At 50.6% G+C, this 23319-nt stretch overlaps 1 protein-coding gene across 3 annotated transcripts; it reads left to right on the top strand.

The window, feature by feature from the left end:
* The first annotated feature begins 1612 nt into the window (after positions 1–1612).
* On the top strand, positions 1613–21374 carry PITX2 (paired like homeodomain 2). 3 transcript variants are annotated; one of them, XM_024578766.4, is made up of 5 exons: positions 1906–2207; positions 5973–6028; positions 6418–6555; positions 17463–17668; positions 20117–21374. In XM_024578766.4, the coding sequence occupies exons 2-5, from the start codon at positions 5983–5985 to the stop codon at positions 20678–20680; spliced, it is 954 nt and encodes a 317-aa protein (XP_024434534.1). In that variant the 5' UTR covers positions 1906–2207; positions 5973–5982; the 3' UTR covers positions 20681–21374. The 3 variants fall into 3 exon arrangements, with proteins under 3 accessions (XP_024434547.1, XP_024434534.1, XP_024434516.2); XM_024578779.4 differs by lacking the exon at positions 6418–6555 and having other exon boundaries at positions 1613–2207; XM_024578748.3 differs by lacking the exons at positions 1906–2207; positions 5973–6028; positions 6418–6555 and adding an exon at positions 16124–16613.
* Positions 21375–23319: the final 1945 nt, after the last annotated feature.

Here is a 23319-nt window from a genome sequence, read left to right as displayed (position 1 = left end):
TTATGTGAAGGGTAGTAATGGCTTTAAAATGTAGACCTCTCCTCAGTTTTCTTCATGGCTGAAGAGGCTAACCCTTTCCATAAAATGAGTCCATCTGTCGACTGTTAGTTATTTCAAAGTGAAGGGATTTAACATTCAAAACAAATTGAGCGAGTTTGTTTGCCTGTTTTTACTGCTAACTCAAATGAATTCAAAACACGGAGTAATTCAAGAAAACACATAACATGTTCCAGACAACCCCCAAATGCAGGAAAATCCCCACACCTATGTAGTGACTTGGGTTATTTTAAACTACATTTTTAAATGTACATATTTCACACACATTTTCCCAACAAGTCATTGTTATTTTCTTAAAATTGCGAGAATTGGTGCGTTAATTTAGGAAGAGCAATACCACTTTTAGAGAGAACTTTACTCTCCATCGAGGGCCAAAAGGGAGGGCTTTTTCATGGCGGGCCTGGCCGAGCTTTGCTCCTATGCAGGAATTGATATTGGTGGGAAAATCCGATTGAGAGCTATGGCTGTTTTCCAACACTTTCCAAAAATATACATTTAACAGGGTGTCCTTGAGACTGGAAGAACTTCGTCCAATATGCCTAGAACAAACCTTCACACCTGGTCTTCCAGGAGAATCATATTTATAGTCCTTCCAGCCAAGGGCAGGACAGAGCCTAAGTATCCAGCTCTCTACCCAAACACATACCCTTGCTCTAGTCAAGAAATCGAAAAATCAGGGTTCAGAGGTAGGTCACACTTTTCGGGTGAAAATGACCTCTCTAACGTCACATGTCCTTCGACTTTTAAGAGAAAGTGTGGATCTGAGGGGAGCTTCTCTTCCCACCCCCACCAGCATCCCATGCAATTTAATACCGTGCTCGACAGGAACCTTAACCTCGTCATTTTAAAAAATGAGATATCCGTGACCCGGGCTGAACTCTTGAGTGTAGGTACAGCAGAGGAAATTCTAGACCCTATGAGGCCCTGAGCCTTGTCCAGCGCGATCTCATCGAGTACACTGGTCAGTGTGCGTCAGTGCCCACTTGCGCGCGGACACTGGGTGCCGCGTACCTGTTCCCTTTGCCTTGACCTCGGGCGCCTGCGCGCGAGCACTCAGAGCTGTGCCAAGCAGGCCGGCCTTCCCGGGTTGCCTAGTCTCGCTCGCTCGCTTTCAACTGCGCCCGTTCATCCCACTTTTCCCTGTTTCTCCTTCGTCATCCTCTCTCACCCTCAACCCGTCAACCTTCACCCCAGCCTCCTATGCGTCCCTCGCACCCTCCCCACCCATACCCTCACCCCCACCCCCATCCCCCGCAATCCCTCGTTTCTGTGACCTCTTCCCTCAACCCTGCAGGCCTGCAAGCAGGTCACACACAGGCACACTCAAACTCACACCCCATAGGCCTCGTCTCAAACAATCCCTTGCACACTGCCCTTTGTTCCATTTCTTGGGCCACTTTCCCTGTCCCTTCCCCCCTATCCGTCCGGGCTTCCTGCCCAGGAGTACCTTTCGGTCTCCCCGACGCCCTGGCCCTCCCCGTCTGATTTCTTGGAGCTCCCGGTTTGGCGCAGATTCCCTTTTCTCCTCCCCCCATCCCATCCTCCCTTCGAGTCCTCCTTTCCACTGTGGGAGTGCGCGCGCCTGCGGCTCGTCTGCTTCTGTCTAAGCGCCCTGCCCGACTCCCTCTCCTTCCTTAGTCCTCCCGAGCTCGTCCTCCGGCTCCCGACTCCTCGGCCCGCCAGCCCGCGTCCACCTCCCTCCCCTGCCTCGCGGCTCCGAGCCCCTGCCGGCTCCCCCCGCAGTCGCCCAGCGCAGCGCGGGTCCCTGCTCGGCCGCCCGCCGCCCGGCTCGGCCGCCCGCCCGCCCGCCACTGTGCAGTGGAGTTTGGTGGAATCTCTGCTGACGTCACGTCACTCCCCACACGGAGTCGGAGCGGAGGGAACAGAGAGGGATGAGAGCGAGAGAGGAGAGAGAGAGTGAGAGACTGAGCGAGAAAGCTGGAGCGCAGTGAGAAGAAACTGCCAGTGACGACTAGATTCCGGACGCCCCTGCGCCCCCGCGGACTCCCTCGGAACTTGGCCCCCTCGGGAGCCCCGCAACCCCCTAGGCCCGGCTTTCGGGAGCTGGCGGTGCAGCCCGCGCCTGGCTCGCTGGAAGTCTCCCCGGAAAGCTGTGGGACGCGGAGACAGCAGCTCTCTCCCGGTAGCGGGTAAGTGGAGGCCGTCTGTCCCTCAAGGATGTGAGATAATGTGAGTTTGGAAATTTGTTCCACTTTGTAGAATCTTCAATGTAGGTGATTTGCAGTTCTTGGGGATGCCTCCCTCCCCCTGCACCCCGAGGTAACGCAGTTGGCAAACGGAACCTGCAAAGCATTGTTCCTTGCGTCCCCGGCCACAGACACTGTCTGTCTATGGGGCGCTGAAGTCGAGAGGGAAGCGAGACCACGGCTGGCATTGAAAAAGAGGTATCTTCCCTGAAATCTCGGTGCCAACAAGTCAGGGACAAATCCTCGGGCTGCGGATTAGCATTCTCAAGATAAAGGGCTGGGAACAAAGTTTCAGCTACTGGAAGATTAGCCCCCTTCCCATTGTTACCAACTGGGAAAAAGATTCCATCTTAACCGGCAGTTAGTGACCTCTCAGGCCCAAACGAATTACCTGGGAGCCAGGACTGGATGCCAAACTCACACAATTACTCCAGAGTATAAATCCTTTAAATTGATCACCAGTCAGCTCCAGTTTTGCACTTCACGAGATACATTTTTTAATGGGTGCATGGAAGAGGACTATTTTCCATATGTCAAATAAGAAAGAAAATGATTCTAAATCTGAAAAATATGATCCTCTTTTTATTCCAATTTAATGGTTTTAACTTTCCTAAGCAATTTAGAAATCACACCATCATAGGGTAGTCCGATTTTTACTTTTTTGTGAATTATGTTTACTAAAGTAAACTAAATGGGAAAATCTTTTACTATTATAAATTTAAAAATAACAGAAATTCATACATTCTAAAATATTCTTATGAAAAAGTAGCCTAATTTAGGGAGATATCCTTGAATTCTTCTCAAGCCATTAATTAGAATTAAAGATGATTTCAATATCATTTTGGAGGAAATTCATCTAAAACTCAAAGACCAGTTCTGCCAAGGAAACAAAGCAATTAAGCAAAACAGATTGTGGATTTTTGTTAATGTAATGTAAAATAATCAATGTTTCAATAATCAAACTTTCCCTAAAAATTAAATAGTTGCTTTATATATGGAACGTTTCACGTTATCGCAGCAAAACTACACCGAAATCGTTCAGGCGCACTGTCTCCCAGGCTGAGCATTTTGTCTTCAGGTGTGTCTCACGCATCAATATGAATTAGCTCACAGAGAGCTTAAACTGCTAAAACAGAGACCTGTGTTAGGCAGTGTTTTAATTTACTTGCATAATCGCCTACTGCGAATTAATTTACTGGCTAATCTCACCCATTTAGTCCACTTAAAACATATGTTCTTGTGCTGTTTATGTTTAAATTTTCCACTGAAGATTTTATTATATGATATCAAAGTGAAAGAAAAGGGGAGAGTATGGGAATGTAAGAATTTGGAATTATTAGTACTATGTTTTTCCTGCAATTTTTTTCTTATGACAGTCATTAGAAATTATTTTTAAGCAAGTTGTTTTATTTCTTAGAGTTGGCCTGCCTGCCTTGGCCACTGTGGTTTGGTTTAGCTGTGCAGTGCTTTTAGCGTCTCACAACAGAAAACTGAAGTTGGACAGAGCAAAACTGCCTGGCGTGTACACTCCAACCAGGACATGAGCTCCTGGGGTGAAAACTTTCTATCAGTGAAAGTTGCACATTTTCATTTGTGACATTAGCCGTCAAAGCCAGACCCTAAATCCCACAGCCAAATTTGTCTTTAAGGCTTGTCTTGACAGGGCAAGTTAAGGATCAACAGGCAGGAATGGGAACATTATTTTTTTTAATGTTTAATTACCTTCCCTAGTTATTTAGACTCAATGTATTTAGTAGGCCTCGTCGTTATATGAGGTATAAATAAATAAATAAATAAATACGGGTTTCCCGGCCCATTTTGACTTCCAAATGAATCCCTAAGTCACAAGGACATGTAGGGAGAAAGCTAAGGAACCTGTCTTGACCTTCTTTTCAATCTTTAGAGCAGAGTTCTTAAAGATTTGTTTTGTATCACTTCGTTTGCGTTTCAGAACTGAAGCTTGGGAGTGGGGGATAATGTGTAGTAATTGACTGACTAACTTTAAATCCAGTGACCCGATCTTCTTCTTTTGTATATTTCATTCTTTTAAAAAGTAAAAACTGTTTGTAGTTACCATATGCAAGCTCCGGCCACCGGCTAATAATGCAGCCAGTTCAGACGTTTAAAAAAAAAAAAAAAGATTATCGAAATGATGATGACATGCAAATTTCCCCTGGAATTATCATAAGTAAACATTTGAAGTCTGGACTAATAAAATCCCATCTGTGTTACTTCATATCGAGTTAGTAGAAAGCTGTGATAATGAATTTTGTAATATCTCACGAACAGACATCTCAATCAGGGACTAATCCTGTGATTTTACAGCAGAATCTCTAAATCTGGAGCCGCCAAACTGCTACTTCTGGGCCCCTGGGCCCGAGAAGATCGGCGGAGCCCCCGCCTGCGTCCTCACTGGCGGTGGGAAAAGCATTTGGCAGTCCTCACCCGTAGACACCCATGCCGCGGCTCCAGGCAGCCCCTCCACTAGTCAGCTACCTTGGCCAGAGTCCCTGGGTCCGGCTCCTTCCAGGAGAGGCCGAGGAGCCGGGAAATGCGACTCAGGGCAGAGGCAGACCCGCAGCTACCTGCCGGCCTTGGCCTCTCCGCCAACCTGGCAACGACCTGGCCCGCTCTCAGCCCGAGACCCGAACGCAGCGGGCCCTCCCGCGGCCCGCGTACCCTGGTTGGCTGGGAGCGAGGCAGGCGCCCAGATGGAAAGGTCTTGGGGAGCACCGGGCCTCCTTTCATTTCTTCTGTCTTTCAAGCAGCCGCATCACTTTCTCGCAAACCTAGAGAGCCCCTCACCACCCACTTTCTCCCTGTTTGCCTGTGGTACAGAAGAGGGAGCGCGTTAAACGTTTGGCTCGCTGAACTATGGCTGGACATTTGAAAAACATTAGGTTTGCCTGGGAGGAGAAGGAGGAGACCTGGAGAAGCTAGTCTCTCGGAGCTATATCTCTATCCTTGGTGAGCAATAAACCCTCTGGGGACGTTCGCCCCGCTCTCCTCAGTCCCCCCTCAGGCCACATCGTTTCTTGCCTCTGCGATCTTAAATCATACTTTAGGGTAAATAAATGGTCGGGTGAGTATCTCCAGGGAGAAGTGTGGCTAAATATGGAAAAGTGGCTCCTGATGGATGAGAGGCCCAAAGCTGACTTGCTCCTGGAGACCCCCGGGCGGAGAACCTCAGAGTCCTGTTCGTTTCAGAGTTACAGAAAATCAAGAGCAACTGCCATCTAGGATAGGAACAACTCGACTCTGACATTCTACAAATGTTTACTGACTTCCAACTAATCGGCCAGTACTGTGCCGAATGGTGGCCTTCGCTTACAGTTCTGCAGCATAAAAGGCCTCTCCATCCCCTCTCCAAAATTTTTATCTGCTAAGGTGACCCGGGTGTGCGGACGGGCTCTTAACCCCTGGCAGACGCTTTGTGAGCAGTTCCGCAGCCCACGTTCCCAGAACGCGGTACCTTCGCAGACCCAGAGCCTCTGGGCGGATTCTCTGCGGCTCTGGAGGGAATTCACCCCCCACCCGCATCGCGAGCAACGGTGGGGATGACGCCAGGCAGTCAGAGGCGGTGAGAACGCAGCCCAAAGTAGGCGCCTACTAGCCGGTGGTCAAGCTGCCCCCACTAGGGAGCCTCCTTTGAGCCCTACGCTTCCGCGGACCTCGGTTTCACACAGCCCCCCCTCTTCTGTTTTCCAGATAACGGGGAATGGAGACCAACTGCCGCAAACTAGTGTCGGCGTGTGTGCAATTAGGTAAGACTCGCTTCTCCTGCCCGGTCCCCCGACGGGAGCCCGAGCCACGCGAAGGCAGAGCGAGGGCACCCGCCCCGTGGTGTGGGGCTCTCTCCGGAGGGCCAGGCAAGGGAAAAAAGGAAACCAGAACCCGGCCCGGGGGGAGCCGCGTCCCGAAGCCCCGGGCCTACTCCCCCGAACGGGAGCTGCTGGCCAACCCGGGGGCGCAGAAAGCGGACGCCCCCTGCGCCGGGTGGCCCAGAGGGTCCGCGAGACGAGTGTGTCCTCCGCTCTTCCTTCTAACTGGGCCTTTGCTCTTTGTCCCTCTTTCTCCTCCGTCCCGCTTCCCCCGCACCCCGTACCCCGGCTTCTTTCCGCGGCGGCACGTGGGGCTGATGCGCCTGGCCCAGGCGTGCAGCCGGCGGCCGTTGAAGGCCTCTTCTCCAAAGACTCCGAAATCAAAAAGGTCGAGTTCACGGACTCTCCCGAGAGCCGGAAAGAGGTGGCCAGCAGCAAGCTCCTCCCGCGGCAGCACCCCGGCGCCAATGGTAAGGCCGGGAGCGAAGCGCAGGCTGCGCGCGTCGGGCACCCGCCGCCGGGCCGCGGGGCCTCTGGGCCGCAGGTGAGGCGCGGGCGGGCGAGCCCGCCGCACCGGCGCTCCTGCCCCTCGGACGTAGACACCTGGCCTCTGGGCGGCCGGGAAGCTGCCGTCCCCAGGACGCTAATTCCTTCCCCCAAGTCATACTGCCCTCCAAAGATCCGACACCTCTCCCTCTGGCTTCCTCACTCTGTCCCTGTGGCCTAATCCTCGCGTACCCCGTCCGACTGGGTGCCGCGAACCGGCGTGGAAAAGTTGTCCAACAGCGACCTCTGTCGCTCGCCGCTACCCACTGCGGGCAGCCCTGTCCGGGGCCCACCCTGTCGCGGCGGCTCTCAGCCGCGCCCCGCCCAGGCTCGTGGGTGCCGAGTTTACCGCTGAAGGGGAGCATGGGAGGCTTGTGTTGGCGGAGATTCTGGCCGGGGAGCTGGAGGAGCTGACAACAGCCCGCAGAGCCAGAGGACGGCGGGTGTGCGCAGCAGCCGAGGGTGGGGTTGAGTGTGTGCTCCTGTCGACGCGAACCTACCTGCTGTGCTGGTTGCAGGGCCTCGAGTTTTGGTGGTGTCGTTGCTCGACTGGCTGGTTTCACTCTGGACGAGTCAAGGGGCAAAGCTGTTCATAGTCTGCAGGCTCGTGTAAAACTTAAAACGACTCCAACCATTGCACAAGCTTTTGCTCAATTAAAACTTGTCCTTTGATGATGATGATGATGATGTGTGTGTGTGTGTGTGTGTGTGTGTGTGTGACAAGACAAGATTTCCTTGGCATACATGAAAAACCCAAATTTACTGTTTTTCTATCCTCTGGGTTTTCCAGGCTCCTTACTAAACAAGTGCCTAGCTTTAGGAGGTTGTTGATCTTTGATAGTGTGAGGAGATAAAGCGAGCCCCGCTCCACCCGTAGCCCCCCGCCCCTAACCCCCTCTTTCCGGATTAAAGGGTAAGGATACAAATATAATGGGTGCCAGAGGGGGGCGAATTGGGGCTCTGGCCAAGTAAATAAACCAAATTACCACGAAGAAAACAAAGGCCCTGCATTCGGCTTCCCAGTGAATCTGAGGGAAAAAAAAAACAAAAAACACCATTTGTTGAAATAAAACGTCTAAAGTGGTCCCGAGCAGACCTTCCTCGACACCGCACCACATCGCGAGTCCTCCCGCTGGGCCAGTTAAATGCTCACTTGTCCAGGATTAACCCCATGGGGTTAAATGAGGCCATGCAGAGATAAGGTCGGGTGATTTCTGCCATTAAGATTGTGTTAAATTCTTCCTCTGTTTGATAATCGGTCGTAAAAATAAATTATTAGACCTGAGTATGTTTGGGATATGGTTAAAAATCAAGAGCAGCCATGACTCCTGGGGAAAAAACTTGTGCGGGTTCAGCCCCGGCTCCAGCCAGGCGAGAAGAGCTCCCTGGGCTGGCTTCGCACGGGACGCGCTGGCCGCCGCCCCGCGGAGGAGGCTGACATTTCTCGCTGCGCTTGCAGTTGTAGAAACGCAAAATGTCTCCTCCTACCCCCACCCCCACACAAGGTCCTTTGACCCCAGGAACGTGTTTTTGAGTACAGGTGGCCTCCAGGGGAGCTGGGGAGGCAGAACCCCCTAGAGGAGAAGCTTGGGGTGGAAGGGGGCTTCCTAGGTGGAGAAGTAGGGGCGAGTCCTGTCCCCTACTGTCACAGTTCTGGCAGACAACGCTGGACCTTCGCTTTTAATAATTAGCAAATAAACAAAGAATTAGAAATAACCATTACTTTCAAGCCCAGGTTATTTCAATGCACGTGAAGGGCTCTTCCCCTACAATGCCAATAGTTTCTTTTCTACCTTTCAGACCCAAAAAGAAGATTGCTACCTAAACATGGTTAATGTTACTAATGAAGAAGAGGCATGTGATAGGAAGAAATGCAGAAAATCTTGACTTTATTAGCTTTTAGGGATCTGATAGACCAAAATCAAAGTCACACAAAATGAGTGGGAAAATCTGTAGTACCCTTGAAGGAAGGCTGTCAGCGTCCCCTTTACTGAATATAAGCAAACTTAACTTATGTAATAAGCAAAGTCCTGGCCACAGCCTGCTTTTAAAAGAAAGAGATTTTTTCTCCTTTGTTTTTTTTTAATAGTTTTTATTTGCTTTTAAAAAGAAAAAATGTTTACAATGACATGGGATTTTTCAAAAGAGCCAATATATTCTATTACTGGCACTACCTTCTCCTCACCCACAAAACCCCAGGTCTGAAGACTGAAACCATCCTCTGAGGAGGCAGGGAGGACTTCTGGGAGGCCAGGGCCCAGCAGCCCTTCCCATGGAGTCCCAGTCCCCTTGATATCCCCACAGCCTTGCTCAAACCCCAAACAGAGATGGGGCATCAGGTCAGCTGGAGACCTCTTAGGCCAGATCTTTAAGAGAGGGTGGAAAGAGGAATGACTGGGCACAGCCAGAGGAGAGAGAAAAAGTTGGCAAGTTAAGCAGCACCCCCTAGAAGTAAGGGGCAGAGGCCCTTGAGAACTGCATCCTAGAACAGAGTGCTTTTCTTATTTGGGGTGTCCTTGGGAATTTCAAAAAGTGGTGTTGACCTTCAGGAAAAGAGTGGACTGATCCCCTGTCAGTAAGTTTAAAGTTTCGGGGCGGTGGCTCTGGATTCCGGGCTGAAACCAGTCCAAGCTGTCCCCCCTTGGTAATGGCACCTGGCCTCCCCCAGGACGCGGTGAATTTTTAAATAGCTTTGTCACAGTGGCTGGGTTGAAAGTGTTCGACCTGGGTCTCCACTGTTCGAAAACGTCCTTTCTTTGGGAGGAAGACTCCAAGTCCCGTGAGACACACACCCTCCTAAGGGGCAACAGCTCCGTCCCCGACTTCTTCAGAAGACCCGGGACCACCCCGCCACCTCGCCGGCCGAAGATGCCCCAGCCATTCATTCAATCAGCAAATGTTTGCCGAGCACAAACTACGTGAGTTCCTAAGTACCACCTGAAAGCAAACAGCCCTGGTTCCCTCCATCGTCATGAAGAGAATTTATGATAACAGGGACACCAGCGACAGCAGCTCAGACCCTCGGCAGCAAAACGCAAAACGGTGCTGCGCGGGGCGGTGTCCGGGGCCTGCTCACTGTCAGAAAAAAGGGAGAGGAGCTATTCGGAAGGGGAGAGGGCTCCCCAAGCGGCCCGGGGACAGGCGCGGGAGACTGCCCGGGAGCCTGACGTCTGAGCAGAAGCAGCGACGCAGGGGAGCTGGGCAAGGAGAGATTTCCACTTTCTATCGGACTCCCTCCCCACATCAGCTTGTTGGCACAAGCTACCTGTCCGTTTTGTGCGGTCGTCCCCACGACCCCTTGCGGGAATAATCCCACAGTGGTCCCAGGGTAGTCCCCGAGTATCCCCGCCCCGCAGAGGCAAGGCTTACAGGTCGCGTTCCCGGCGCCCGACTGGGTGCGCGCTCAAAGTTTGGTCAGGCCCGTGAGGCCCCTTCTCCGCGCCGCCGCCGCTGCTAATCTATGCAGCCGCTGTTCACGAGGCCGGAGGTGGGTGGGGGTAAGAAATGTGTAACGAAAGCTTTTTCGTGAGCAGGAATATACTAATGGAACACTCTGATGTCTTCTTAATCCTATGTAAAAAGCTTTGTGGTCTTCCTAATATTGACTGAATGGGTAATTAATGGCTCTTCATCTAGCCGAATACCCTGTAATCCGAAGAGAGGCAAAAGACAACAAGCCCAAGGTAGAGACAAAAGGCCCAACTGTGGCTACCACCCGCCATTCCCCCCTCCCATCACCACTAAAGCCAGGGCTCCAAATGGGAATGTTTCCTCTCTGGAGGGAAAAAGCAGGAGTGGTAGAATTTACCTACCTTTCCTGGGCTAAACTTCACACAGAACCTGGCCACCCAGCTCGGTCCTCCACTACTTGGTCTTTCCCCTACCAGGTCTTTTCTCTTCGTTTCTTTCTTCTCAACTCCTCTAGGAAGTCGCCCTCATTTTGACTCTGAACAGCACTTTTTTTCTTCAAAGTCTTTCTCTTTCATTTCGGGAAGTGGTTGATAACAGAGGACCACCACACGGGTCCTCAAAAGGCTCAGGCGAAAGAACAAGCTCCTTTCTGACCAGGTGGAGCCTCCTTTTTTTTTACAATACAAGGCAGAGAGTCTGTGAGGACTGAGGTAGTTGGAAGAGAAAGGAATAAATTAGTAGGAGAGAGAGCCAGCAAGATTGTGTATTGTGTTAAAGAGTGATCAGGAGTGATGGAGTCAACTTCATTGCAAGGATCTGACATGAAGACTGCCCAGGATTCTCCCAGCATGTTTTTAACAGGCTGACATTTTAATTCAAACCTTTAGAAGTAATATATTACTTGGGTTACTACAATGAGCTGGGTTCCTTTTTTGTCAGCTGACAGCTTTTAAAATATTATTTCACTAGGGAAATAAAAGCTTCATCTCAGATTATAGGTGGGTATTTTTGGATTTATGTGATTTATGGTCACCATGACAACTAATGCTGAATGTTAGCTACCAGCAAGTCTGGGAGAGGGGAAGACAGAAAGAAGGAGAGCAAAAGAAATAGAAAAGGGAGAGGAACATAGGCTGGAAAGGGAGAAAGAAGAAAATAGAAAGAGAGAGGAGATTTTAATCCAATTGTTGTTTTGATTTTTAAGTGACTTCAGTTAGTCAATTCCCACTTCTCTCTCTCTGGACCTAATTTGATGTGTACCTTATTCCCACTTTCTCGCTCCCCTACCCTAACAAACATGTATACATTCTCTTTATTTTACTTTTTTATGACTAGTTGCACTGCCAGATTAAATAAGCACCTAATAAACCTGTAGAGCTAGCATGCTAATACGAAAAGGCATTACAGCATGTGGGTTTAGTGATTTCAGCACTGCTTGCTCCCTTGCCTCCTCTAATCCCTTGATCTTTTCTTCACTGGCCTTTGTGGGGGTACCTACACCTGCCACCTTGAACTCCCTTATCTAGTCCTGCCAAACCTCCAATAGAGTGTGTGGGGACAGATATATGGGGACCAATTGCATGCACCCAGAAAGGGTGAGTGTTGCTCAGTACATTCACAGACTTCTGATTCAAAAAGAATCTACTCCACCTTTTTTTTTCTTTTTTGTTTTTTTAACAAACTAAGAATGTTTAATTCCATTTAAAGAATACCCAAAAAAGCTACAGTAAAGCCTTTAATTTCTGGGTCTAATTCTGGGGGGGCAGGGGCAGAGAGGGGGCCCTTTCCAGCTTGATTTGGGTGTCAAGGAAAGCCAGGCAAAGGAAGGAGGAGAGAAAGGGCCACTTCTTGGGCAGGGTGCAAGGTCTCCTTCTGACCTCTGTGCCTTACACCACTGCTGGCACACTGACGCCTGTCAGGTGGCTCGAAGCGGAATCCCAGCGGGCCTCTTCCTTGAGCTGGCCTGCACCAGAGCAAGACTCCCATCCTTCTAGGGCCTGACAGTGCAGGGGGACATCTTATTGAGCCATGTTCCAGGTGAGCTTTAGGGACACTTTTTCCCCAAATATTGTATCCCAATCTATACCCAGACTGCTGCAACTGAGAGGTTGACGGTACAGCCTCTCCAATCTCACCGTGATGGCCAGAGGGGTTTTGCACAACTAACACTAAAGAGTGTGAAATTCAATAAGACCTTGAGACTGGTAATCGGTGGCAAATACCAGCTCAAAATTCGTCTGACCCCGTGTCACACATTTCCCTCTTCAAGGGTCATTATTTGAAAGAATAATCAAGAAAATCCAATTGAGACAATACCAGATGTCTTCAGACTCAAAAACCTAAACCTGCACTGTGCTTCCTGTCCTTCCCTCCCCGCCCGCCCCCCCAGGATGGTGCACCTCCCAGCTTCCCTAAATGGACCACACTGTTTTTCTTGATTGAAAATATCTATGAGGAAGGCTGAAGTCATGCTATCAATAATTTCTAGAACAGTTAAAGAAATGGTGGGGGGAGGAGGAGGAAACAGTAGTGCTAAACCAAAATACATGATTTCTGTCCTTCCAACTTCTTCCTTATTTATACTACCTGCACCTGTGTATCCACCCATAAGGTTTTTGTAAATTAAATCTCCAAAATTGCCCACCACCACCACCACAATTTTCACTGAAAAGTTTTTCCTGGTTCCCCACTACACACATGCTTTTCCCCATTTACACTTTTCGTAGTGTTGTACTCCTATCACCCATGGAGTGACTGTTGTTGGACCTGGGAAATGTGTTGCCCAAACTCAGAGTCTGTAACGTGATGAATTGATTAGGAGAGAGTTGAAACTCTGACTGAAAAAAAAAAAATGTGAAGAAACGCCTCACTGGCTCAGTTGTTTAGAGAGCTGGGGGTGGGGGTGCGTGTAATGTATTATTTATGTGGATGTCTATAGACTGATGGGCGTGCATATATGCAGCTGTGTTTTACTCTAACCAGAGTGCTCCACTTGACTTTGCAATGGATAGACACAATTTAAGATTTCTTGACATTTTAGGCTTTTAGACTGCCCAAAGATGACCAGCATGTCCAATATCTCCCACACTTTGGCACTATGAGATGCTGTCACTTGCCCTTGGGTTTTTCATCCACTTTGGAGGATGGTTTAGGTCCTTTGCAGTGTGTATTTGTCCTGATGAAAGTTCTGTTAGTCAAGCAGAGCCAACTCAGCTTAAATCAAAATTCTGCAGGTTTAATGAGAGATGTGCTTAGAAATCTACATGGCTCTGTGGAGCTCCTCAGCCCTCCCATGTAAGGAGTTTTGAAAAAAAACCCTGAGCTTGCCCCCGAAACTGAATGCTCGCTATGATGGAGAGTCTTTCGTTCTTTGATGTAATGGAGTTTCTTTATGAGATGAGGCTTTAGGGATGTGATACTGTGGGGATCGCAGCTATGCTGAGGTTTAAAAGGAGAAACTGGAATATGATTAGTAAACACATTGGGCAGAAAAGAGCTAGATTCATATTGACTTAGTTATAGGTCATCAGCTGGCAGTACAATGGGAGGAAATATTTACTTTACACATATACTTTATGATCTTGGGGGAATTAGAAGAAATTCAATAAGAAAATGGCTAGAAACATCTAAAACCCTTATTTAAAAGACTTAAGCAAATTAAAGTCTTATCAGATTAAAACCCACTACAAATGTAAGAGCATTGTCTTCAGTGAAACGCTGTGGGGTCTGAGGAGATTCTTCTCCAAATCTCAGGGATAAAATGCGTCATTTAAGCACCAGATAATGAACAGAATGTAAATTAATTTAACCTTCTTTACCAACAGGCTGCTGGTATAATATGTATAATTTAGTGATAAGATGGCAGGACCTAACATAATGGGATGTGTGAGTCTCAGCCAAGGCAGACCTGCCACACAGGGGTGTGATCTGCCTTGAGTAGGTGTGTGTGCATGCTTGGGGGAGGGGGTGAACTGAATGAAAGGTTACCATCAGAAATGCTGATTTAAAGCTTACTATGAAGAAAGTTCCCCCTTCTAGCTAAATTCTTCTTGAAGTGGGATGATATCTGCAAAGAAAGACTGAAGGACAATTCTCATTGCATTCCCCCAACTGCCCTCAAGCATGTTTAAAGTGGGGGAGGGGCTGCAATGGGGTTTTGGGTGATAGCAGGGCAAACGAAAGACACATAAGTTGCAAACATTTTTCTAGTCTGTTTCATCCACTCTGCCCCAGACTGAATAAGTTTCCCGATCTTGTGACCAAGGACAAGGAGGGTGTTTCCTGAAGATACCTTATACTAGTGTTGCAAATCATTGACTGTAATGTCAAACAAATACACAGTCGGGGATGATAACACTAACTCCACAATAAAGCAATTGTCAATGCAGAACCCTGGAGAGATTAGTTTGTGTTCTCCAGCTGACCTAAGCCAGAGGACAAAAGGACTTTCAAAAATTATTTTAAATGATATGTTTGTATTTCTTTTTAAAATTTCATTGGAAATCAAATTTCTTTGGAAATAGTGCTGCAAAGAGTTGGATGTCCCCAAAGCTGTTTTATTTCCTTTGTTTATATACATGAATAAGGTTTTGGTTTTCTTAGCTGAGTGTTCTCCTAAGCTTTTGCCCTTTTCTCACACTCTACCGCCTCTGCCTGCTTGGACTTTAACAATTCAAGACAGCCTTGAGCTTCCTAGGGGGGGAAAAAAAGACTTAAAAATTATCCTTGAAATTGGTTATTTGGCAACATTCTTAATTATATGGAAACTCATTAAAGCATATTTTATATATAATTAGTTCAAGGCTGTTGATTCTACAAGCTTTATGGATTTCAATCTGATTGATAATAAAGTAAACAAGAGAGTCGAATTTAAAGCTCATCTCTCTCTCGGGTTAGGACGAGCTTAATACAGTGTACAAGGAATTTGAAAGATCTAGGATATGTGTCTTAATCAACGTTAAGTAGAATGGATAAGCTTTCAGCATTTTGAAAATGCTAGGTTAGGGTTTCTATTCTATTGTGTGTTTTCTGCCTGGGGACTAATAAGCATTACAGAGAACGTGATCTGAGGCGACTTTTTATTCTTGTATAAATCCAGAGTGAACCACCAAACAGTTGTTCGTTTAAAGTCAAGGTAATTTTCTTTTGACGGGTCCATTTGCTTCTCGATTTCTCATTTATTAGCCTGACTTCTCAGGGCTCTGTCTTTTTTGCAGTTAAAATAAAGCTTCTTCAGATTAGCGCAGCATTCACAGGACAGGCTGTTTGGGAAATTTAAGATGGGAGAACTGATTTGTTGGTGTTTTTAAATATTTCTGGTTTTAAGTAGCTTGTCTCCTTTCCATGCAGGAGAAAAACGCCTCTGGATTGAAAAGGGATGTGGTGAGACACAAAAGGAAGGATTGGGGGTGAGGAGGTGCTTTGTTGATCCGTGTACTTCCAGCTCCTTTCTCCCAAGCTTCTTACTCCCAAGCTCATCCTTCCATCTCCCCGCCGGAACAAAAAGCCGCTCGTCTTTAGCGGGTAGCAGCCAGCGGGTGTAGACTCCGAGGGCGCTGCGAGGCATTGGCTCCGCTCCGCGGAGCTGATAGGTGCAGGCGGCACAGTCCCACCGCCGCGGCTCGGGGCTTCCTGATTGGGCCGCAGCCACGTCACTCCGGGCCCGGGCAGGGTCGGGGAGGAGGCGGAGGCGGGAGGCTGGGGAGGGCTGTGGCCGCGTGACGTCTCCTCCCCAGGAAGCCCGCCTCTGGTTTTAAGATGTTAAGCCAACAGGGAAGCGCGGAGCCGCAGTGCTGGTCCGTCGCTGGCCCAGGTGCCAAGAGCTGAGCCGAGGCGAGGCCGAGCTCTAGCTCGACGATCCGTGGGAGTGCGCGCGTGTGTGCCGCGTAGCGTGCGACCTGAGGCTCGCGCCGCCGCCATCGCCGCCACCGGGATTTAATACCAACTACCTGTCCCTGTCACTCTTGACACTTCGCTGTCAGGGCTGCGCGCGGGGCGGGGTGAGGGGGGGCGGGCAGAGCGCGCTCTGCGTTAGCTTTCCTTATTGGAGGGGTTCTTGGGGAGGGAGGGGGGAAGAAAGGGGTCTTTGCCCACTCTCGTTTCGCTTTGGAACTTGCAAGCCTGCTCCCCCAAGACGATCGGAGCTGTACCCTCCTGCCCACACTCCCATGGCTCCGTCTGCCCGCTGAGTTTCGGCCGCTGGAACCTTAAGCTTAAGCCTTCCAAAGGAGACGAGGCGGCGCGGCTGGAGGACTCGGCGGGGGTTGTGTTCTCTGACTCTGCCCGCCGCCGACATCGCGGGGAACCTCGGCGCGTAGAGCGCAGCGCGGCCCAGGATTCGTAGGGCAGCGCGCTCCTTCGTCCATGAACTGCATGAAAGGCCCGCTGCACTTGGAGCACCGAGCAGCAGGGACCAAGCGGTTGGCCACCTCCTCGTCCTCCTTCTGTCACCATCCCCAGCCACTGGCTATGGCTTCGGTCCTAGCTCCTGGTCAGACCCGCTCTCTGGACTCTTCCAAGCACAGGCTGGAGGTGCACACCATCTCTGACACCTCCAGCCCCGAGGCCGCAGGTAAGGAGCCGCGCGGCCCCGAGGTACCCCCACCCAGGCGCCCCACGTCGCTCGACCCCTCTGGCTCTCAAGGAAGTCTTCCCCTGGAGGGGAAGGCTTGATGGGAGTGGTCGTTCAGCTTGCTGCCTGCAGAATTCCCGTTGCTTTCGCTCTACCTCCGCCGCCCAGATGGGGTGGTGAGAACGGCGGGGGCCATTCTGCCGCCCTCCCTATTCCTACTCCGGCGTCCCTTCTGTTTTTGGGGTCACAAAAATCCCAGCATCTACATCGGAGGACGTTCAGAGGCCTCTCCCCATCTCCCACCCAGGCTCAGTTCTCCTGTCGACTTTCAGCTCCCGAAAAGCTCCGCTTGTTAGCAAAGTATTTCTGAAACTATCCCTCAGAAGAAGAGGAGGTCTTTTTAAAGAGCGGAGGAAATTGGGTGCCAGACCGAATCCCAAAGTCCACTTTCCTAGCCTTCCGAAACCGCATGGGAAGCTGAGCTCTCTTCGAGGGGGGTCTGTGCAACGCGCTCGGGTGCGTTTCTCGGGAGATTTGGTGTGTCTGCGCGGAAGCGTAGGAATTATGCTCGAAAGTACAGGCTATAAAAAGTGAATGTGCCGCCGTCGCAGACAGATAAACATGTAAATAAAACGTGCAGCGCCGGGGAAGGGGAGGAGATGGGGCGCGCACACCCACACTCAACGTCTGCACCCCCAGACGCAGCGCTCAGCGCCACGCCGGCGGTCGCTCACACACTCCTCTCCGCTGGCCGCCCAGCTCTTCCCGTCCAGTGCCTCCTGGTCCACTTGGAGTTCGCGGGTTGCCTGTGGGCATGCTGACGGGAACCTTTGTGTGTTTCATTCTCAGAAAAAGATAAGGGCCAGCAGGGAAAGAATGAGGACGTGGGAGCCGAAGACCCATCCAAAAAGAAGCGGCAGCGGCGGCAGCGGACTCATTTCACCAGCCAGCAGCTGCAGGAACTGGAGGCCACTTTCCAGAGGAACCGCTACCCGGACATGTCCACGCGCGAAGAAATCGCAGTGTGGACCAACCTTACGGAAGCCCGAGTCCGGGTAGGAGCCCCCGTGGAGCCTGAGCGAGCTAGGCGGGAGGGAGTTGTAGAGATGCAGGCCGTGTAGACCGGGAGGCAGTTTGGAAGGCGGCGCCTCCCGGGAGGGCGCGGGTGGGGTGCCTTTGCAAAGGCAGAAGGCCTCGCGGCGGGCCCAATCGCGAGGTTACAGCTCCCCCTTCCGAGGCCGCCGCGGCCTTGTACGGGGGCCCCGGGGCGACACCGCTCCACGCCACGCCACCCAGCGCCCTCCCAAACTGGGCCGCGTGGCATTCCCTTGCTCCGGGTATTGTGTTCGCGGCTTGCAGTCGCCAGGCGAGCGCTAATTAAATCCCTCCCAGGCCAGGAGCCGAGAGCAGGCTCCAACCTGTGCGCCTTTAACAAGGAAAACCAGCCAGAAACACGCGAGGGTTGGCCCTCCCTGGGGAACTCTCGCGCCCGGCCTGGCCCGGCCCGGCCCTTTCTCTGCTCGTCTCGCACTCCTCGCTGGGTCTTTGCGGGGTTTGGGCCGTTCAGGTCTCTGACACCCAACCCCCCGGCTTTGTGATCCCCGGAAGCCATTTTAATACACAACTAGTATCCTGCTAGCCTTCTTGGAAAGAAAAAGAAAAAGACTTTTCGGCTTGGTTTATTTATCTTTTCTCAGGAGATTCGTTACACCCTTCCTCCCAGTTGTAATAGTTGTATCAAAGAAAGAGCTTACCTTTGTAGCAAATCTGTACTTTATGGATTGGCAAAAATGAACTTAAATCAGTTACCCAGTAGCAATATCCTGTTTTATGCTGGTCCGTGGAAAACTCCAAAATTGTTAGGATTCTGGAAACAGAAAACACTCATAGAATCCAGAGGCTTTGCTGAAAAAAAATAAAAATAAAAAATGCTCCGGATAGAGCCACCAGCCAGAACAGGGAAAGCAGAAAGAAGAAAACACAACAGTAATGATGAAAAGAATTAAGGCCCAGACGCACTCCCAGAGCAGAGGGAACGGAGGCCCCCTCCGGGTGGCATTTGTGTAAGGTATGAGGCTTCGCTGGTGGTGAAAGGGCCGGAGTGAAGTTGGAACTGGTTTTAGTTTAACTGCGTGGAGCTGGAGCTCCAGCCGGCCGGCGTGGTTTTGCAAAAGGTCAGTCTTTCATTAGACCTCCTGCGCAACAGGAGAACGGGCCTCTCACGTACTCTTCTCGCCTGGGCAAAGTTTAGACAGCGTAGGGTAGAAATGGCAAGTAATTAAAATAAAAACGCAATATGTGGGTTCTGCGGATCCTTCGGAAAAGCCCTCCCCCAGTCCTCTGGATTGTCTTCAGTCCCTCCCAAGCCCCCCGCCGCCGCCCACGCTGGGCTCTCACTCCCTCCCGCTACCTTCTTCCAGGCCCGCGGCTGCTCCAGCCAAGTGGGAGTGAGGCGTGCTTTTTATAGCAGTCCGGTGCAAAGAGGAAGGGGGATACAAAGGAAATAGAGAATGAAAGGGGAAAAAGCGGATTAGTCGGCTGGGCCCGACTGAGATGTGTAATGTGAAACATCCACCGGTGTCAACTCGGAAATCTCCGACCAGGCCTTGCTCCAATACACAAAAGCCACCGTCTGGGCGACCAGCGGTCCCTATGTGGATTGAGAGCGGGGTTGCGGCGGGGCCATCGGACGCGGGTGGGGGCTGGCTGAGCTGGATGGCCGCCTGCAAAGCCAAGGCCCCCTACTGGGCCCAGCGGGAGAGCCTGGGGATTGCAGACCTGGCCTGGGAGGGACAGAGGGTGAGAAGAAGGGCAGCAAAGGGAGGGGGAGGCTGCAAAGCGACCCTTTCTGGGTTCGGAGATTTACGCGCCATGTTCGTTGAGTTTAATGAGCTGTCGAGGAGGTGGCCTTTTGCTTTTTACTTGGTTATTTTGGTGAAGAAGGGGGTCGAAGCCTGGCATGTTGAAGGGAGGGCGCAAGTTCTTAGGAGTGGCAGACGGCAGCGGAGATCCGACTGAGGAGGGAGGAGCAGTCTGGGAGAGAGAGCGGGCTCTGGTGCCCTCTCAGGCCCTGGTCCTCACAATTGAGTCTGTGGCTTTGGAATGAAAACAAGCTTGCAAGGTGGCCAGGGAAGAGTTGGTTGGGAAGCCCGCTGACCCACGTTTATTTTTGCAGTAAGTGTTTTTGGACCCCGAAGGGGCCAGGGTTACAGAGCAAGCTGCGGCAGGCCGCCAGGCGTTCGGTTAGGGTTTGTGGCGAAGCTCAGAGCCCCGGCTCGCAGGCCTGAGCCACCACCCGGCGGCCCTTATTTGGTTCGAGCTCCGGACTGGTGCCTGCAGGAGAGCTCCGGCAGCTTGGGGCGCGGGACAGTGCGTTGGTGGGGAAAACGGTGGTGACTTGGGCGTGCGTGTGTTGGAGAGGAGTAGGCCTCCAGTGCTCTGCAGGATCAAGGTTTTACTTATTCGATCTGTGGCGTCTGTTTGCTCCCTGCCCTCCACCTCAGGTTTGGTTCAAGAATCGCCGGGCCAAATGGAGAAAGCGGGAGCGTAACCAGCAGGCCGAGCTGTGCAAGAACGGCTTCGGGCCACAGTTCAACGGGCTCATGCAGCCCTACGACGACATGTACCCGGGCTATTCGTACAACAACTGGGCCGCCAAGGGCCTAACGTCGGCCTCCCTGTCCACCAAGAGCTTCCCTTTCTTCAACTCTATGAACGTCAACCCCCTGTCCTCTCAGAGCATGTTCTCCCCGCCTAACTCCATCTCCTCCATGAGCATGTCGTCCAGCATGGTGCCCTCGGCGGTGACCGGCGTCCCGGGCTCCAGCCTCAACAGCCTGAATAACTTGAACAACCTGAGCAGCCCATCGCTGAATTCCGCGGTGCCGACGCCCGCCTGTCCTTACGCGCCGCCGACTCCTCCATATGTTTATAGGGACACGTGTAACTCGAGCCTGGCCAGCCTGAGACTGAAAGCAAAGCAGCACTCCAGCTTCGGCTATGCCAGCGTGCAGAACCCGGCGTCCAACCTGAGCGCATGCCAGTACGCCGTGGACCGGCCGGTGTGAGCCGCGCCCACAGCGCCGGGATCCTGGGACCGTGCGGGCCGGGGCAGCTCTGCCCTTAAAAGACTGGGAATTACGCTAGAGGGTCGTGGGCGCTAAAGAAAGGGACAGAAAGCGAAGAGAGAGAAAAGGAAACCACTGAATTAAAGAGGGAGCTCCCTTGATTTCAAAGGAATTTCCTCAATGTCTGACATCTTTCACTAAAAGTATTTCCAATAGTTGCAAGGACACACACAAATGTTTGACTGGATATGACATTTTAACAATACTATAAGCTTGTTATTTTTTAAGTTTAGCATTGTTAACATTAAAATGACTGAAAGGGTGTATATATATCGAAATGTCAAATTAATTTTATAAAAAGCAGTTGTTAGTAATATCACAACAGTGTTTTTAAAGGTTAGGCTTTAAAATAAAGCATGTTATACAGAAGCGATTAGAATTTTTCGCTTTCAAGCAAAGGAATGTATATACTAAATACCACACTGTATGTTTCTAACATATTATTATTATTATTAAAAAATGTGTGAATATCAGTTTTAGAATAGTTTCTCTGGTGGATGCAATAATGTTTCTGAAACTGCTATGTACAACCTACCCTGTGTATAACATTTCGTACAATATTATTGTTTTACTTTTCAGCAAATATGAAAAAAATGTGTTCTATTTCATGGGAGTAAAATATACTGCATACAAATTGGTCTGGATTATTTCTGCCCTCCTCTGTCGCTTGGCAGCAGTAATTCTTTAAGTTTGGTAGAAATTCATTGTGGCCATTCATCAGAAACAAACAAAAAAGGCATGCCCAGGAAAAAAGAGCTGCAAAGTCTAGTCTTGTCTTTCGGATCTTTCTTTGGCTGAAACCCGGAGAGTTCCATTATTGTTAGTAAAAAATAGAAGAGAGAAAGAAGAAAGAAATTTAGAAAGTGCACCAGCGTAGAATCATTGCCATTTACTCCTGGGGGAGAGGAGTGGAGACACTGCACCTCCAGTGAATTGTTCGGGAGAAGGATGTGCGTATGTGCCCCTGTGCAGTTTATATACACTCCTCTAAGAGGAATATGTCTATAATCAGTTTACAAGGAAACACCTCTGGTTCAAAATATTTAGTCTTTCACGTTTATCTTTCAGGCTTAAGTAGAGAGATTCTTCATGTTATATTGCATTACTATTTCCAAATCCTTTTGAGACATTAAAAGAAACAAAGACAGTCTCTAATAACCACAGCCCCCTAGTTTCTCAAAGAGCCCGGGGGTTGAGAGGTTACAGTGGAGTTTCCTGAGTCTTGTCGAGCAATATGTAGTTGAGACAAAGGTCATGCTCTCCGTGTTTTGTTTTAAATAATATTGACCCATTAATTCTAAACCTGCTTGTTCCTGAAATTATACAGGATTATAGTTTGCAAACTGCAGGACAATGATTCAAATCAAGATGAATTACAGCCTTGGCCCTCCCATCCTCTGACTTCTAAACGGGGAATGAGGATCTATGTGAGTGTTTGAAAGAACTTTAAACAGCCGCTCTTCCTTTGTCGGTGGTTTTCAGAGTTGTGTGTGTGTGTGTGTTTTTTAATGTGGAATTTGATTTCGTAACAAACAGTAGCAAATACGAGTTAGTCCCAAAGAACCCATCGCCGTGGCGCTTGGAGGGTTGGTGGGGGAGAAAAGAGTCCTGAGATCTTTCACTATTCTGGTCAAGCCTCCCCGCACCCCCCAAGTGGGCGAGGACAAACACCACCCTGGCGGAGCCGGGAGCGAAAAGTAGCCGTCAGTTTTGTGGAGCAGAGAAAACCTGCGTCTTTGCGCTTAGGTGTCTTCTATCTGACTGAAACTTTACCCGTAAGCGTTTGGAACGCAGACACGAGCCTGTTGTGCCGGGAACTGCTGCTGCCGTTTAAAGAGATCACAGATAACGTCCCCGATTTAAGATCTGTGCTCAATGCACATTAACTTTCTTTCTTTCCTTTTTAAGCTCTGCCTCCAACCTGTGAAGGGATCACGCGGCAGTTGGGGGCAGATAAAAGCCCTTTGGACGAGGGTCACCTCCGTCCTTGTTGTTCACTTGAGAGCACTGGAGAGGAAAGCGGTCCCCACCGGCGGACTTTGGCTCCTGGAGCAGCGGGGCCCACTGCCCGGCTGCCCGGAGCCTCCGCCTGGCGTGGGGGAGGGGCGGGGGAGGGGCCGCGGGGTCCGGGAGAGAGGGTTTGGGGCTGGGGGCTGGAAGTGCTGAGGGGCCCCGCTGGATGGATTTGCGTCTCTGGTGGGTCCTAGAGTGACTTGGGTGCGCTGGGGACAGGAGGTGCATCTCGGCCTAGTTTGCTGGCTGAAGTAGAACTTTATTTCGAGGGAATCCATCAATCTGCAGGAGACAAAAAGTGGAAGTCGAGGTTTGGGGAGGGCTGGCACTTTCCAGACTGGAGGGGTGCGGGCTGGGGGCGGAGACTCGGCGCTGCGGAGAGGCCCTGCTCCCACCTCAGCTCCTTTCCCCCGACTTCCAGCGCCAGGATCGCCACCCTCCTCACCCCCTTCCTCCTCACACCATCCCCGCTCGCCCGCAGACCCCTTTCTGCACCCCTTCCCTGCGAGTGAGAAAAGCCTAGTCCCCGAGCTCGTGGGGTCGGGGCCCAGCTTCTCCCGCTCCCA

Source organism: Desmodus rotundus, chromosome 4, assembly GCF_022682495.2.
Source record: "Desmodus rotundus isolate HL8 chromosome 4, HLdesRot8A.1, whole genome shotgun sequence".
Classification (NCBI taxonomy): Eukaryota; Metazoa; Chordata; class Mammalia; order Chiroptera; family Phyllostomidae; genus Desmodus; species Desmodus rotundus.
Note: the sequence above shows the minus strand (reverse complement) of the source record. Positions and strands in the feature narration are given on the sequence as shown.